At 41.1% G+C, this 18942-nt stretch overlaps 1 protein-coding gene across 5 annotated transcripts in view; it reads left to right on the top strand.

Moving 5' to 3' along the window:
* LOC309601869 (3',5'-cyclic-AMP phosphodiesterase 4D-like) overlaps positions 1-18942 on the top strand; it is a gene marked incomplete at both ends in the record, with an annotated part of 480588 nt that overhangs the window by 348784 nt on the left and 112862 nt on the right. For all 5 annotated transcript variants that reach the window (XM_082335086.1, XM_082335087.1, XM_082335090.1 and 2 more), the window contains 3 exons: positions 525-561; positions 5276-5349; positions 6560-6609. In XM_082335086.1, coding sequence (XP_082191212.1) covers positions 525-561; positions 5276-5349; positions 6560-6609 — 161 coding nt within the window. The remainder of the gene's footprint in view (positions 1-524; positions 562-5275; positions 5350-6559; positions 6610-18942) is intronic.

Below are 18942 nucleotides of genomic sequence, written 5' to 3'. Positions count from 1 at the left end.
CCGGCACCTCGCCCATATGTTACCCAGTGTGGTGTGGGTGAGGTTGCCTCGAGCAACAGCACACACTCAGTTACACCCCCTATGGCTACAGAAGAGAGAGTCAGTTTGAAAGTTTTACTAGGTTTTTATTAATCTGGGATGCGCTGCCCAGTCATCTGCAGTTTCTCGCCTGTCCAGTGCTTACAAACTTGCTGGTAACCCTTAATGTGATTGCTTTCAGTATTTTCACTTCCATCCTTTGGGATGAAATCTCTGCAGATCTGTCCTGTGCAGTCACTTGTCCAACAAGCAGCGCAGAAACCATCTGGTTCATCAGCCATCCCATAGATATGCCAGGCAATTGGGCAATAATTGATATTTACTTTTCAAAGAATTTGTAAAGCATTGGTAGTGAATAACTGTTGAAGAATAAAACTGGAGTTTCCTACAGTGCACTGTAAAACCTAATTTTCTCTCTGTTAAAGCAGTAGCAGTGAGATAAGTTTTCAGTAATATCTAACTTACAACTCTGCTCATTTTTTCAGACATGGAGATGACTTGATTGTGACACCATTTGCTCAGGTAGGCAGAATTTTGCTATATTTCTCTCACGTTCTCACAATTTAAAGGCCAAATGGCCAAACCAGTTGTTTTCCATTGTTAGTATTATATATGTTTGCTTGAAACAGGAAAAAACTGTCTAAACAGAAAGTCATAAACCTCCCACTCTGTTATCTATACCTCTCTTTTTTAATGCTTTTTGATTATCTGAAAAGTTGAAGCACAACAACATGATAAACACCTTTGACTGATCTGTTTTCAAATACTGTAGCAGACAGTCATGATGAAGAAAAATCTGTGCTCTCTGTTATTCTACTGCTTTTTATAATTACGATTTCTCCTTTTGAACATCTTTTATGCATTCAATACAAGGTAATTTTTAGATGCAAGATAAGTTTTACCCAGAATACTTATGTTCCTTTACAAAACCATATAAACACATCTATTTGTTTGATTTTTCCATTCATATTCTATGTTTTATAAAATATCAATTCAAAATTCTGTAGAATTTAGATCAAAACTCCACAATTTTTAGCAATAGAGCTGTCTTGTCATGTATGAAAAGTTAACATTGATATTCCTTGAACCCATGGTGATAGGTTTTACCCTGTAATTTAGGAATGAAAGTTAATTCAGTGTAACTATAGGGGAAAAAATAAATCTGGAAGTCATATGTGATTGAAGGTGAATGGAAAGAGAAAGGTTGAGCCACACAGCAGTCTCAAATAAGAATAAGGTGTCCAACTTAAGTCTGAATATGAAGGTTGCTTTGGTCTAATGCTCAGCTGTTAAAACTATTAATATTAATTTAATAGGTTATTATATATTTAATAATATTGTAAATGAACAGATACAGTGTTTATAAGACACTGGCTGATCAAATCCTTAATATGAAGAATACCTTTATCTTTTATTAGCAGAGAAAAGATTAAGCTTGGGCCTTTTCTAAGAATACTTTAAGACCTCTCAAACAGTAAATATACTTCAACAATAATGAAAGAGAAGAAATTACAGAAAAAACAAGAGAAATAAAAAGTAAAATCACTGCTGGTTTTAGTTCCTCAGGAAACATAAAAATCCTCTCTCAAGCACAGAAAAAATACAAATTATATGGCAGTCAAATGATCCAATAAGATTTACTATAGTTGAGTTCATGTTCATCGTCATCTGAATTTTTATTACTAATTATACCACATAGATAAAACAGGTTATAGTATAATTGATTATTTCAGTGCTTTACTATTTCAATGCAAAACCCTGTTAGCAGTGTTTTAAATCAACCTGTTTTCATTTACACTGAACAGGAGAAAGAGTACTCACAGGGTGAGTTATCACATATTACATTCCCTGACACAAGGGGAATTGAGATGCAGTTTAGAGAGAGTGCCTAATAGAGGGGAAGTGACATCTGATTAGACTCTTATCTAAAAATGATTTGAATATGCAAAAGCCTGTCTCCCAGTGGGGCCTGCTCACAGACTACATCTGCAGTTAAGCTCAGGGCCCGTCCCTCTGAGTTACATTGCAGTATTAGGACCTCACTCAGGACTTCAGAAACTGGACCCCATATGCCAGTACAATGTCTACACATCATACAAACCACCCTTTTAATATCTTCTTAGAGCAATATTTCATCATGTAGATGCATTTGTGTGTTGCAAACAACCAAGGCACCGTTTTATTCCATTTGGGGCTTCCTGGTGGCTGTAGGTCATGGCATGTGGAACACATGTTCCAGTTATTTCAAACTGTCCGTATTTTCTTCAATTGATCAGGAGGCTTGTTTCATCTGATCGTGAGCCACCTGGTGGTAATAGTTCCAATTTTACCATTTCAATTACTATTCAGCACATCACCATGGCAGTGCAGTAGCATTTGTTACTGGATGCAGGGTGGCATGCTGTGTCCCCCACATAGAATCTGGCCCCAGGACAAGATAATTTGCTATTTTTACCAGAATGGGATTCTGTAAACTAAAATTTAAAAATCTATCACAAGGATATTATTAGTTGTACTTCCCTAGATTGTAATATAAACCAACTGCTGTAATTTAATTATTTGTAGAATTTAGCTTTTCAAAATAAAATAATTTGAGTGATTTGAAATTTAAGGACCAATTCTGTAGCTTTTTATTATCAAAAAAGTTTGATTTTTTAAATTCATTTGCAATTCTTTGTATATAATTTAATTTTGAAAATAATATTATTTACTTAGGGATTAAACCTAAAGAGGTTTGCAGGTGACTGGTTACTTTTTGCCCACAAATCTAACTCTAGAAACATAAGCACAAGTGGAACCTCTGTGGACAGAGAAACTGGCACTTAAAGCCAATTATAATTAAAAATTGAAATATTATTTTATATACTTATGCTTTAATATAGTAGATGTATAACTATTGATATTTTTATACAATAAATCAAGTTGTTGAGCTCCAGAATTCACTGCAGCCAATGGCCAAAGTTTTTGTTGTCACTTTTACATTCATTGCTATTTCTGTGGGGACCCCTTGCACTTGCAGAAACTGTCAAAATATATGCGTAGTATGCTAAAGCAGCTGAGATGCTGGGCAGATAATGGACATTTCACCCCTGGACCTACAAAACAGTTATCTAACCTGCCAGAAGAGCAAATAGAAGGACATAGAAAGCAAACAGTCAAGTCTCCACTTTCTGGAAAAAAGAGGGATTCATAATGTCTCAGACAGTAGAAAAATCTGGTCAATGTGCATAGTGGTTGTCACGGTACAGAGACTCCCTCACAGCTCTTCAGGGACCTGAGTGTGGGTCCAGCAAGGCTCATTAGCCTCCACTTGTAACTGGCCCCAAGCAACCTTGCAGCTCTTCATGCTTCTTTCCCCAGCATCCCAGGTGCTAAATGTCCTGTTATTTCAGATGCAACACGTACCTCAACTAGGTTCATGTTTTCACGTGGCATCATGCCTAGCCTACTAACCTTTCTGAAACTCAGCCCTGCACAGCAGGTACAGAGTCACTCATTGCAGTCCAGCAGAGGCAGAGCTAATAAGCATAGCTGTACCCAAGATGACTCACTGAGGAGTCACTTAGCTACATTTGCACATGCTCCCAATTCTCAGTGCACCTGAATATACAGCCAATTTGAGTCCAACAGGGCTTACTGAGTAGGAACTTGCGGCCAGGAAAACCAACTACATTGTTTCATTGCCTGAGACAGCTCTGGGAGCCACATAGATATATTTCTGTGGCGCAATGCTACTTCTGATAATACTAGCACATACAAGTAGTCTCAGCATCCTGGCACACGTAGACCGAACCCAGGCAGATTGACCAAAGAGAACTGAAAATTGACTGCAGTCACTAAAATGTGTGTCTTTCCTTAACAGGACCAACTTTTTTCCTTTTATGCTTTTCTTCTCCTTCCACCTTCAACTCATCCTTTCTTTTTACAATATTTTAATACTTCAGCAGTTTTTCTTTGTATTTTATGTATTCATTTTTGAACTTTTGAACTCCAAGATCTTCTTTCCCCTTCTGCTCACTTCATGCCTGATTTCCATCTATCTATCTATCCATCCAACATCTAAATATAATATTTGTTAGTGTCACTGTACCCTGGGCATGCAAATTTGATGGCATATATAATTACTTTTATTCTGCGCTGAATGTAAAATATGTGTTTGCCTCCTGATCTTTGGAAAGGAAAACATAATGAAATTAATATTGTCTAATTAGGCAACAAATGTCTTTATTATCTTAACTAATTTAGGAATTACCTGCAGTAGCTTGAACTGCCAATTATTATTATCTCCTAAATATTTTCTGTCTGTTAGAAGCTTTCATTAAATCCTTCTTTTCTCTCCAGCCTCCTACCCCCTTCCTACCTCGTATATAAATTTAAGGGGCTATGGAAAGAGGGTTGTATCCTCCTTGACTCAGACCTCTGGAACTCAAATTCCCATTCCCACCTTTGTTATTCCTAGGACAGGTTTACCAGGGAACCAGCCCAGAACTGCCTCCCCCTAGTCAGAGAGATGTATCCCATTATCCTTACATGGGACAAAAATTGTTGCATTTATCCAACAGCCTTCAGTAGAGAATGCCTACGCCACTTATAACAAGAAGACACTCCTCTACTGCCTCCTCTAGCTGCTGTCTTGCATGAAATTAAGTCCAGAGAGGAAGTACTTAATTTATATCGTCTTTCCCAATGTGCAATACTTGTAAGAGCCTGCAGACATTTCCCACCTGCTCAGGTGATACCATCCTCTCATTCTGGCCTTCTGCACTAAGTCCCCAAATGAATTGGGCTCCTTAAAGGAGCCACTTTTATTTTTCCTGCCAGTCTAGACAATCTCATTCCCTTTGTCCTTTGAGATTTGTGAGGGCTGAACTGCAAATAGAAAATTCTGTAGTCATTTCTTATGTATGAAGTATTAGGCTTGAATGGGCTATTATCTTCCAAACACTAATGCTTTTATGGTCATTTTAGAGAACTAAGTAGTATTCTGTGAAAAACTTTCCTCCTCTTCAAGTAAGTCTGTCTTTAAACAAATAATGAGTTGTTTATGAGGAAAAAAAGAAATAAACTATTGCCCTTGTATTACAGACGTTATTGTTAAATAATGGTCAAAGGCTTCAGACAAACCAACCCTGAAAACCTTTTACAGTTGTTTTGCAATGTCCTTTTTCTTTCAGCACAGTGGAAATCAGTCTCACCTGTGCAGTAATTTAGACTAAAACCATTTTGTATGTTCCAGGTGCTGGCCAGCCTGCGTACTGTACGGAATAACTTTGCTGCATTAACCAATTTACAAGATCGGGCACCCAGCAAGTGAGTGTCAATTTTTGGCCACTAAACTTTTTGCAGTGATACTTTTTAAATGTAAACTAAGAATAACAATTAGATGTTACAGATTTCAGTCTGCATCACCAAGCTTGCATAAAACATGTGATGACTAATGACTTTATTAATCCCTTGAAGTTGCTATACTTGATGGCTGAGACAACAGCCCCCTTTCCTACTAATTTCTCTTGCATTGCTGTCCTTGCATAAACTTGGAGTGTTTTTTGTGCAATTTCTATGATTTTCAATAAATTAGTCATATGTCAAAGATCATTCAAAGATGATCATTCAGGCAGTGTCTGAGTCTTGCAAATGAACCAAAGTGAGCAGACAGTGCCTCACTCATGAGATACTTGCATGATCTGAACCTAGAACTCTGCCTAACTCATCCAAGATAATGACATCCCACTTATCCACAGTAGTTCATGATTATAAATGAGACAATATAAATATGATCTTTCTCCAATCGTGTTACAGCGTCACAGTTAACATTAACGTTAGTTAAACTGGTAAATTTTGTAGTGGAGTCATTTCCCTCACGCAAAATGTGTGTCTATAGAACTTAGAAGTAATTAGCATTCCAAAGACAGCTGCCTACCATTGCATATGCAGTGCCACATAAAGATATTTCTAGCCCCCTCGGTTGGAATATGCAGACCCTATGTAGCCCCTGCTTGCAGTCATCCACATATCCCTACGCGGCTGTGTCAGTCCAGCAACTTTTAGCTTTCTTCAATAGGCAAAGCAGTCCACTGAACTGTTTTCCCAAAATATTATTGTGAAATGTATATGCAAAATAATAAAGTGAAAAGTAATTAAAAAAAAAAAGTATTTCATGTCAGAGAACGTGGGCAGTGAAAACTGTGTTAGAATAATGATAACTATGTATATAGACCAAACTTCAAGCTAGGTACAAAGTCTAGGTATGATTAGGCAGGTTTTTAATGAACTTGTAAATTCCTAAAATATTCCTCTCTTGGAGTTCCCAATCTGCAGAGAGATTTCAGGGTCAGTTGTGAATTTCCTTCTACACTGGAAAGATCTGTTCTAAATGAACTTCTTTGGCGATGCCAGTGTATTCCAGCCCCAAATAACTTCCCAAGGAAATGTATTTTCTATTATATTGTTCAAGGATTCAGTCATCTGTGAGTTTATCAATCAATCAGGCTTATACCTTTTTTTCTTTTCTTTTAAACAGACGGTCATCAATGTGTAACCAACCATCTATTAACAAAGCAACTATAACAGGTAAGAGGAATTAATATGACTAAAATCCCTCTGTGAAACCATCATGGATTTCTAAATTTAATATTTATTTATAAAAATGTCTCACTGAAAACCAAATTTTATAATAATCTTATATTGTTTCATATTCTTATATCTGTTTTATTAAAGAGAATTGGGTCATGTGGTGACTCAAATCGGTGACTTTTGGTGTTATATCATGTTAGCTTTCTGATTTCTGTCTTATTATCCTGGTTTTAATTTAAGTTCTTTCCCAAATTGTGTTTTTTTTCTTTATATACCAGTGTGTGACTGTGTCATGATTACCTTCATTAGTAACTTCTTGCAATGGAATATCTAGAAAAAAATGGTATGAGGAATACATTGATCTTTCATTTGGGACATGGAGTTCTGTAGCTATACCAAGGCAAAGTCTTGGCATTACGAGCCCTTGGGCAAAACTGACTTTTCTGACTTAGGACTGTAAATTCTATTTCTATAACATTTGTAGGTGTGTAAGAGAAAAATAATTTTGTTGTAAAAGACACTATTATTTATAAAGAAACATTAACTTGAAAACAGGACTGAGACTGTAAGTTATGTGAACACTTTTGAAAATTTTACCCTGCGGCACTTTTGGTTATTATTACGGCAACTTGGTCTTGGACATCTTTATGGGAACACGCTTTATTTGACCTCATAATTTTTACATCATGTTAATCCACGTGTTCTTACACTGTATAATTTTCCAGGCAGCTACATTCTCTATGATGTATTGGCAGAGTGAAAGAGCATTTGCTTTGCCTCTTAATGAAAGTATACAGACACTTACTAAACAGGCAATTTATCATTTAAACTGAAAACTGAGCCCTTCCAGAATTTTCAATGTGAAATTTTTTTTCCAGATAGAACTTGGCTTGATTTTTACTGACTCTCTACAAAGCTCTTGTCTTTTTAATTGTATAATAGGATTGTAACTCAAGGAAGAAATGGTACTTCAGCTCTTTTGAGGAGAAATGTGGCTTTGCCATGTTCAATGATTTCTTTCCTTAGGCTCTGGAATGTGTTAACATCGTTAGTTTGTTTTAATCTATCCTCACACAATATCCACATTTACCTCTAAAAGACCCAGTCTCGGCAGTTCTGTACTATTTTATTTTCCAAGGAACTCATCATTTAATCTGATCATTTGTGTGTAGGGCTAATTAGGGAACAGAGGGTTAAATCTTTAAATCTATTATATATACAGAAAAGCATCCTTAGTTAAGAATGTTCTGCAATCATACTTAAATTCATGGTAATTAAATAAATAGGGAGGCAAGACAGATATGACCTGCTTCTGTTGCCTGTCACAATTATAATCATAATCCTTTGTTAATGTATTCCTTTAAGAAGAGGTAATTTTGGTCATTGGTTTCAGATTGCTCTTCATGAGATGTTTCGGTTATTGATAGACGTTACACCTATTTTTAATTGTGGGATTTGTCTCATACAGAAGTCTGTTATCATCTTAACTGGAGATAGAAATATTGAAAAACAGGGCTCTTGGTTCCAAGGGACTAACTTTAGAAAGCTTATAACACAGTAAAATCTCTGGCAGTAAATGTGATATCCAGAAGAGGAGATATGCATGCATGTGAACTCACAGCAAGTCTACCTTACGTGCTCTCCCACAGCCTGAAGTCAGCTGCTTTTCTCCATCAAGAGAAGCTGCTCAGACAGCAGGACCCAAGACACACTCCGCTGGAAGTTACTGTTGCTCTTTTTAAATTCCCCCTGATCTGAAGGTTTCCATTCAGTTAATCCCCAGAGTACACTCTACACGTCAGAAGCAATAAATCATCTGAGGTTTTAATGTTTAGAAGGAAGGTAGGGCAGTCAGTGCTACAACTAATCTAGAAAATGCTTCTGTGCCAAGAAATTTGGTTGATGGAGGGTTTCTGTTGCTAAGCTTCCCGGAAGAAGTGTCTTTGGGAAGACTAACTGAGGAAAGGGAAGATCACAGAAAACAAAAGTGTAGCAAAAGGGAACTACTGCAGAAGATATGGGAAAAGAATAAGGGAAAGATGAAAAGGGGTTTGGTAAAGCAAAGTGTATTGGGTCTGTGTGGCAAGGTTTTGGTAGCGGGGGGGGCTACAAGGGTGGCTTCTGTGAGAAGATGCCAGAAGCTTCCCCTACGTTTGACAGAGCCAATGCCAGCCAGCTCCAAGATGGACCTGCCACTGGCCAAAGCCAAGCCAATCAGCGACGGTGGTAGTTCCTCTGTGATAGCATATTTAAGAAGGGGAAAAAGCTGCTGAGCAACAGCAGCTGGGAGAGAGGAGTGAGAATATGTGAGAGAAACAACTCTGCAGACACCAAGGTCAGTGAAGAAGGAGGGGGAGGAGGTGCTCCAGGCACCAGAGCAGAGATTCCCCTGCAGCCCCTGGTGAAGACCATGGTGAGGCAGGCTGTCTCCCTGCAGCCCATGGAGGTCCACGGTAGAGCAGATATCCACCTGCAGCCCGTGGAGGACCCCACGGTGGAGCAGGTGGATGCCCACACTGGATCAGGTTTTCTGGCAGGACTTGTGACCCCGTGGGGGACCCATGGTGGAGCAGTCAGTTCCTGAAGGACTGCACCCCATGGAAGGGACCCATGCTGGAGCAGTTTGTGAAGAACTGCAGCCTGTGGGAAGGATTCACGTTGGAGAAGTTCATGGAGGACTGTCTGCCGTGGGAGGGACCCCACGCTGGAGCAGGGGAAGAGTGTGAGGAGTCCTCCCCCTGAGGAGGAAGGAGTGGCAGAGACAATCTGTGATGAACTGACCACAACCCCCATTTCCCGCCCCCCTGCGCCACTCAGGGGGAGGAGGCAGAGAAATTGGGAGCGAAGTTGAGCCCAGGAAGAAGGGAGGGGTTGGGGGGAAGGTGTTTTAAGATTTAGGGTGTTTTCTCATTCCCCTACTCTGATTCAGATTGGCAATAAATTAAATTAATTTTCCCCAAGTCGAGTCTGTTTTGTGACGGTAATTGGTGAATGATCTCTCCTGTCCTTATCTCAACCCACGAGCTTTTCATTTTATTTTCTCCCCCCTGTCCAGCTGAGGAGGGGAGTGATAGAGTGACTTTGGTGGGCACCTGGCATCCAGCCAGGGTCAACCCACCACACATAGTGACTAATATAGCAAGATCAAAATTCTCCCATTTAGATGCAAAGTAATTTTTTACTATTTTAAGAATCCACCCTGAGGTACAAATGTGAGAGAAAACGCAGTAGCAAAAAGTAAGAAACTGTAAAATTGAGAAGTGCAGCAGCACAGGAATCAAACGTTCAAACTGTGAGAAGCAGTAGCAACCATGGTGGCCTTAAAATTTGCAGTGATTTTTCAGTGTAAATATATAGCATCTGATGATCAAAATATGGCCTGTTCTATTCTATATATCCACATGAATCCCTTTTGGAAACTGTGCTGAAAAAAGCCAATAAATATCAATGGCATACTTGATCTTCAATATCAGCCAACTATGCTACAGCATGATGAGTGTTCCTATTGCAAAAAAATTAGGGGGTAGGAGGTGGGAGCTCTTCATGTAAGAACAGACTCCTTAGATGGCACTTTTCTTATTTGCTTTAGACATCTAGGTTGTAGATATCTAGTTTGTCGAGGGTCTTTAGAGTCCCCTTATAGTCAATGTGAATATGCAGACATGCAAACTGACTTATTTTAGATGTCCTCTTTAAAGGGAGATGAATTGCTCCCTAAAAGTGCCATCTCTCTCTTGTGACTGTGACCAGCATGGGATAACTCCCTGTTTGCTGTACAGTGCTTCCATGTCCAAAAGAATGAGTTTCTGAGCCTCCACATACTATCACAACTGCTGATTATATTACATTACTGTTATGTTACAAACACAGTTCCAAAGGACCTTTAAGTAAAGACTTGTATATATACCAAAAAAGTAATTTAATTTAATCATAAAATAAATCATAATTGCAAAATTGCACTTTTTAGAAGTTATTTACACTTCAAAATTTTGCATCAAAAACTAACCCAAACCTATTTCATCAGATAGAGCAAAATATATGCAATTATTCAATACTTCTACATTTCATTTATTAAAACATAGGAAGTGTGTGGCTTAGTGTCAAGAAAACCCCTTCAGATTTTGTCATGTATACAAAAATATGGTGATAGAGAAATAAACTATTTGCAAAGGTTATGAGGTTATAAATCTAACTGAATTAATTTACTACTCTATGCTTTCGTTGCTTCTTATTGGACCTGAGTTACACTCTTTACATGCATGGTTCTGCATCTTAAATCCAGCAGAAATCAATATCCTGTTAATTAAATGGAATTTCTTGCATTTTTTTCATGGGCTTTGTTCAACACACTTCATGGTTTGTATTGATTAGCGTCAGGTTTCCCAATTAAGTTTATGGTTATGAAATGGGATCTACCACTCTTTTGCTATAGAGTTTATTTTATTACATTGGAAGTATAATCAATCATTCTTTAATAATTAAATATTAATTAATTAACAATTCGCCTCCTTTCAGTATGATACTCTTAAATATCACTGTGGCAAGCTAAACATTTATATTTGTACAGATTAAACTTCTAAATACAAGCAGCTGGACATAAGAAAAAACAAAGGTTACAGATTAAAATCAGTAGGTCACATCATATGACATTGGGAATAATAATAATAATAATAATTTTGAGTGGGTATATCTCTATATAAGTGTATCTCTCATTCATACCAGTTCTGCAACTGAAAGATTTTATTGAATAACAGGATGGAATTAAAATAGAACAAATTCTCATTCAAAAAGAAGTAACATTCCTGATATGCTTTAAACTGTTCAAAAGTCTAGAAGGCAAACTGCTGACTCCTCTAGGGCCTGACTGGACTGTACAGTGTATCACTACATGGAGATGTCCTCAGTAATCCAAGGGCCTTTTATTCTTTCCTCTGTCTGTGATTCTGCCAGAGCACAGCAGGGGATAAAGTAAATGTGAGAACACGAGTGGACAAAAAAAAAGCAAAAGATGCATGCCTTACAGAGGTTAATTCACACAATACTGGGGTAATTGCCACTAGCTTGGGAGTGGGTATATGGGATTAAGGGGATCCTAATGTCTATGAGAAAAGAGGCTTAAAAATAAAGAATCTTTCAGATTTTTAACAAAAGAAATCTTGTAATACAATATCAGTGTCACATTTTAAAATGCTGAAGACTTTAGATTTCATACACAGATTTAGGCAGAGATACAAAACATGCCCTATTCAAGATGTAATTGCACTATATGTATCACTCATCTAGATTTAGTCAGCAGGACTACAGTTATAATGAGAACCTCCCACTTTCATTTAATTTTCCCACTGAATATATTTTTATCTTATTACAGAGAAGTATTTCTATGGTAAACTGCACTGCCAAACTTTTAGCAAAGGTGAGGTAAACTATTTTTAAATCCTTACTCAATTTGAGTAAAGGGTGCTTTCCTGAAGCACTGGAGGAATAAGACACTCTGTTTTTAAAGGGGATTGTTTTTGATAAAATGGCTTTTGTTCTTTGTGCAATACCTTGAATGATATGTAAATGTTTTGTTCTTTGTATTTTTGCTTACATCCATACACCTATGGATATGTTGAATGAATTTAACTCACCTCAGAAAATTATTTTAATTTCAGGGTAAATACCACACATATTTTCAAGTGTGAATGTGTTTTGTAGCATTGTCACATCTTTCAGTCTGTGGTAAATGCCATCTATTATTTGAGAAATTAGCAAATGTGTATCATCTGTAGACTCACGGCAACTTAACAGTTTACATCACCAGAGGCTGAATCCAATCATTATAAGTGCTTTATATGCACAAAAGTCACTGGCACACACATGCCAGTCCACCTCAATTTACTTCCTAGTGGAATATGTTCAATACTCTAATTTAGCACCAGAATTCTTACTAAGAATCAGTTAAATGTTTTTAAGTTCTGCGAATGCTTTTGAAATTACCTCATTATTTGAACTACGTGAAGACAGCCATAATCATTACAACTGTTTTCTCAGATAGACCAAAAAATTAGCACATTGTGGTGTTTGGTGTGGCTTTTATGCTATGTGAAGAGTAGTAGAACAAGAGAGAGGAACTGACAAATTGAAAGAAAATTATATGGAAGGTTATATACCTGTTGTCATGGTTTAACCCCAGCCAGCAACTAAGCACCACACAGCCGCTCACTCGCTCCCCCCCTGGTGGGATGGGGGAGAGAATCAGAAGGGTAAAAGCGAGAAAACTCATGGGTTGAGATAAAAACAGTTTAATAATTAAAAAGAAATAATACAATAACAACAATAATAATAAATTGTAAGGAAAAGAGAAAAAAATAACAGAGAGAGAGGAAAATAAACCCCAAGAAAGACAAGCGATGCAAATGAAAACAATTGCTCACCACCAACTGACCGATGCCCAGCCAGTCCCCAAGCAGCGGCCCCCCTGCCAACCTCCCCACTAGTTTTATTGCTGAGCATGACATCATATGGTATGGAATATCCCTTTGGTCAGTTGGGGTCAGCTGTCCCGGCTGTGTCCCCTCCCAATTTCTTGTGCACCCCCAGCCTACTTGCTGGTGGGGTGGTGCGAGGAGCAGAAAAGGCCTTGACTCTGTGTAAGCACTGCTCAGCAATAACAAAAACATCCCTGTGTTATCAGCACTGTTTTCAGCACAAATCCAAAATATAGCCCCATACTAGCTACTATGAAGAAAATTAACTCTATCCCAGCCGAAACCAGCACATTCTCCACCCCTTATTCCATACCATTTATGTCACGTTCAGGTCCCACCCTATTGTAATACATCCTCATTAACCACCCCTTTCCTCCATAAAATGTTTGTGAAATGTCCATAAATATCTATAAAATGTTCATTGAGTTCATTTGGCCTATGACTTTGGGCTCCATCTGTTATGATATTCACTCAGGACAGGAGAGGTGGTGTGTTGCGTGGAGTTATTGGGCACCAAAGCCAGCTCAAGTCGGGTCACTGATGCACTTGCACTGCTTCTTGTGAGATTCGTCCTTCATTGGTTCAGGTGGTTTCTGCTGTAGTACTTCCTATAACATGCAACTCAAATCATGGGCTACAACAATTGAAAGGTCTCCATTACAGTCTCCACCCCTGGTCCCTTTGGACTAAGCCATAAACTTTAACATTGCAATGAATTCCTCCTCTTGCTTCTAGCCTGGATAGCAGTGAGAGGTTCCTGCTATAATACCTTTGACATATGGCAGCCACAGCAGTGGTGGCATACAGCATCATGTAATACTGCCATCATACAACTCAAATCATGGATTATTTTCACCCAGGATTAAATCCCCTTGAGGTACACATTGGACTCCCCCATCCTTCTGCATTACCCACCAAGTGCACCCAGGTCCTTGAGCAAAAGCAGTCCCACGAATGGGTTTCCCCTTTCCTGAGGAAGGAATAACCCGGACTGTTTTTCCCAACCAGATCCTTAAATATACTACAGAGATGTTATCTCCTTCCACAGTGCGCAGGGGTTTTGACTGGGCAGGGCCAGGTCGACTGGCAGATCCTCTAGTGCTAACTAGCCAAGTGGCTTCGGCTAAATGTGTAACCCAGTGCTTGAATGTCCCACCACCCATTGCTCTCAGCGTAGTTTTGAACAGTCCATTGTATCGTTCAATTATCCTGGAGGCTGGTGCATGATAGGGAATGTGATACACCCACTCAATGCCATGCCCTTTGGCCCAGGTGTTTATGAGGTTGTTTTGGAAATGAGTCCCATTGTCTGATTCAATTCTTTCTGGGGTGCCATGTCGCCATAGGACTTGCTTTTCAAGGCCCAAGATAGTATTTCAGGCAGTGGCATGGGATGGATCACAGGGTATGTTTCCAGTAGTTGCTTCCACCATTGTAAGCACATGGTGCTTGCCATGGAGGGTTCGTGGTAGTGTGATAAAATCGATCTGCCAGGCTTCCCCATACTGATATTTCAGCCATCATCCTCTATACCAAACAGGCTTTAGTTGCTTGGTTTATTTGACATCGAGGTGCTGGAGCATGTCGAAAGAAGGGCAACAAAGCTGGTGAAGGGCCTAGAGCACAAGTCTTATGAGGAGCGGCTGAGGGAGCTGGGGTTGTTTAGCCTGGAGAAGAGGAGGCTGAGGGGAGACCTTATTGCTCTCTACAACTACCTGAAAGGAGGTTGTAGCGAGGTGGGGGGCAGTCTCTTCTCCCTAGTAACAAGCAATAGGACGAGAGGAAACGGCCTCGAGTTGCACCAGGGGAAGTTTAGGTTGGATATTAGGAAAAACTTCTTCACTGAAAGGGTAGTCAGGCATTGGAACAGGCTGCCCAGGGAAGTGGTTGAGTCTCCATCCCTGGAGGTATTTAAAAGACGGGTAGATGTGGTGCTTAGGGACATGGTTTAGTGTTGGACTTGGCAGTGCTAGGTTAATGGTTGGACTTGATGATCTTAAGGGTCTTTTCCAACCTGAATGATTCTATGATTCAGTGATTATGGCGCACATTTTACATTCATGGATAACGTGCAATAGCATCAAGTCAAGTCCACCCCTCGATCGCGAACCCATATATATGTTGCATCCCATCCTAAATGTCCTGATGTGTCATGGGCCCATCGAACCATAAATAGCTCACCCTTATGTTGCCAGTCCAGATCCACCTGAGCCACTTCAATCTTAGCAGCCTGATCCACCTGCTGGTGGTTTTGATGTTCTTCAGTGGCCTGACTCTTGGGTACGTGAGCATCTACGTGACGTACTTTTACAACCAGGTTCTCTATCCAGGCGGCAATATCTTGCCACAATGCGGCAGCCCAGATGGGTTTGCCTCTGCACTGCCAGTTGCTCTGCTTCCACTGCTGTAGCCACCCCCGGAGAGCATTTGCCACCATCCATGAATCAGGATAGAGATAAAGTACTGGCCACTTTTCTTCTTCAGCATTATCTAAAGCCAGCTGGATGGCTTTCACTTCTGCAAAATGACACGATTCACCTTTTTCTTCAGCAGTTTCTGCGACTTGTCATGTAGGACTTCACACAGCAGATTCAATGTTTTCCCACAACACAACAGGATCCATCTGTAAACAGGGCATATCACGTCTCATTTCCTGGTAATTTGTTATACAGTGGGGCCTCTTCAGCATGAGCCGCTTCCTCTGGCGACACTCCGAAGTTTGGGCCCTCTGGCCAGTCCATGATCACTTCCAGAATTCCTGGGCAGTTGGGGTTTCCCATTTGAGCCCGTTGCATTATCTGTGTGACCCTCTTACTCCATGTAGCATCAGATGCATGATGTGTACAGGGGACCCTCCCTTTGAACATCCAGCCCAGCACAGGCAATCGAGGTGCCAAGAGGAGCTGTGCTTCAGTACCAACCACTTCTGAAGCAGCTCAAGCTCCTTCATATGCTGCTAATATTTCTTTTTTAATTGGGGTGTAATGGGCTTCAGATCCTCTATATCCCTGGCTCCAAAACCCTAGGGGCTGACCTCGAGTCTCCCCTGGTGCTTTCTGCCAGAGACTCCAGGTAGGGTCGTTATCCGTGGCTGAGGTGTAAAGCATGTTTTTCATATCTTGTCCTGCTCGGACTGGCCCAAGGGCTACTGCATGAACTATCTCCTGTTTAATTTGTCCAAAGGCTTGCTGCTGCTCAAGGCCCCATTCAAATAGAGGTCACTCTATTTTAGAGGTCATTCAATAGGTCACTCGATAGAGAGGGCTTATGATCAGACTGTAATTTGGAATATGCATTCTCTAAAAGCCCACAACGCCCAAGAAAGCTTGTGTTTCCTTTTTGCTGGTTGGTGGAGACATGGCTGTTATTTTGTTCATCACATCCATTGGGATCTGACAACATCCATCTTGCCATTTTATTCCTAAAAATTGGATCTCCCTTGACTTTACTTCGTTTTATGGCAAAGCCGTCCTCCAGAAGGATTTGGACTATTTTCTTCCCTTTCTCAAAAACCTCTTCTGCTGTGTTGCCCCACATGATGATGTCATCAATGTATTGCAGGTGTTCCGGAGCCCCACCCTGTTCCAGTGCAGTCTGGATCAGTCCATGGCAAATGGTGGGGCTGTGTTTCCACCCCTGGGGCAGTCGATTCCAGGTGTACTGGACGCCCCTCCAAGTGAAAGCAAACTGTGGCCTGCACTCTGCTGCCAAAGGGATTGAGAAAAACACATTAGCAATATCAATGGTGGCATACCACTTGGCTGCTTTTGAGTCCAATTTGTATTGAAGTTCTAGTATGTTCGGCATGGCAGCACTCAGCAGCAGCGTGGCTTCGTTCAGGCCCCGATAGTCTACTGTTAGCCTCCACTCTCCATTAGACTTTCGCAATGGCCATATGGGACTGTTAAAGGGTGAGCGAGTCTTGCTGATCACTCCTTGGCTCTCCAGTCAACAAATCAGCTTATGGATGGGAATCAGGGAGTCTCTTTTGGTGCCATATTGCCATCGGTGCACCATTGTGGTAGTGATTGGCACCTGTTGTTCTTTGACCCTCAGCAACCCCACAGTAGAAGGGTCCTTCGAGAGACCAGGCAGGGTAGACAGCTGTTTCATTTCCTCCGTCTCCAAGGCAGCTATACCAAAAGCCCACCAGTACCCATTTGGGTCCTTGAAATACCCTCTCCTGAGGCAGTCTATGCCAAGGATGCACAGAGCCTCTGGGCCAGTCACAATGGGGTGCTTCTGCCACTCCTTCTGGTTAAGCTCACTTCGCCTTCCAATACAGTCAGCTGTTGGGATCCCCCTGTCACTCCAGAAATACAGATGGGTTCTGCCCCTTCATAGCTTGATGGCATGAGGGTACACTGTGCACCGGTGTCCACTAGAGCCTTATACTCCTGTGGGGCTGATGTGCCAGGCCATCGAATCCACACAGTCCAGTACACCCGGTTGTCCCTTTCCTCCACCTGGCTGGAGGCAGGGCCCCTCTAGTCCTGGTCATAGTATCCGTTACTCACTTCTTGTAAATATGAGGCAGGAGTTCCTTCGTTATAATCAGGAGTAAGATCAGCCCTTCTACCCTGTCTGGGGAACTGCTCACTGGAAACTGGAGCAGCAGTTTTCCTGGAAGAACCCCCTTTTGTGATTGTTTTTCCTTGCAACTCACGTACCCGTGCCTCTAGGGTCGAGGTAGATTTTCCATCCCACTTCCTCATGTCCTCTCCGTGGTCACGCAGATAAAACCACAGGGTGGCCCGTGGTGTGTACCCTCTATATCCTCCCTCTTGAGCAGAAGAACGCTTACTCCTAATAGCTGAGATACTGGTCCGTACAGGTGGAGAATAGGACCTATCCTCTTTGAGTTGCTGGACCTCCCAGGACAGTTTCTCCACAGCCGAGACAAGGGACGAAGAGAGACTTTCTTCTTATTCCCAGAGCTGGCTAGCTGCTTCATCCATTTCATCTTTCCAGGTCAGTATTGCCTATGGATTGGCAGACGGTGCTGGTGCCCTCCGTACCAACTTCCGCCACATGGGTCGCATGCATTTGACTTCATCTGGATCTTTGGATAACTGCGCGTTGTCCAGGTCATCATAAATCACCTCCAGCACGGCTAATTCCCTCAGGTACTGGATACCTCTCGCCATGGTGGTCCACTTGCCTGGGTGACATATAACATCTTCCTTGAAGGGATGCCTTTCCTTCACACCTGACAGGAGTCGCCTCCAGAGGCTGAAGGCTTGTGCTCCTTTTCCAATCGCTTTGTCAATGTCCCCTTCTCTAGAAAGGGATCCTAGCTGTTTGGCTTCTCTAATTCCAGGCTACTGGCCCTGTTATCCCAGCATTGGAGCAGCCAGGTGACAATGTGCTCGCCTGGACAACGACTGAAATATTTTCGCATACCTCACAGCTCACTCAGGGATAGGGATTGGGCGGTTTCCGTCTTGTTTATGAGATCTTCCTCCTCCTCTCCTTGTGATGGCCCTGCTTTTTCATCATCCCTTTCTAAACGAGCTGACTTTCGCTTCCAAGATTTCTTCTTGTGTATAGGGGTGACTGATACCGGCACAGGTTGGTTCCCTGGTTCAGCTGCAGTGCCTCTCGCTGGGGTTTGAGTAGCCACAGTGCCTGTCGCAGGGGTTGGAGTAACCACAATGCCGGTTGCTGGGGTTTGAGTAGCCGCAATGCTTGTTGCGGGGGTTGGAGTAGCCACAGTGCTGGATTCTTAAATAGTTGTTTAACCCTAAGCAAGACCTGACACACATTCAGGAGACATAGCAATAGGAACATGCTGGTTTGAACATCCCAAGGATGAAGGGAATGAGACACGGACTCCTCATATGAGTTCAGGCAAAGACAA

Source organism: Platalea leucorodia (assembly GCF_965183815.1).
Source record: "Platalea leucorodia genome assembly, chromosome: W".
NCBI lineage: Eukaryota > Metazoa > Chordata > Aves > Pelecaniformes > Threskiornithidae > Platalea > Platalea leucorodia.
The sequence above is the reverse complement of the archived record's forward strand: the minus strand, read 5'-3'. Positions and strand labels throughout refer to the sequence as shown.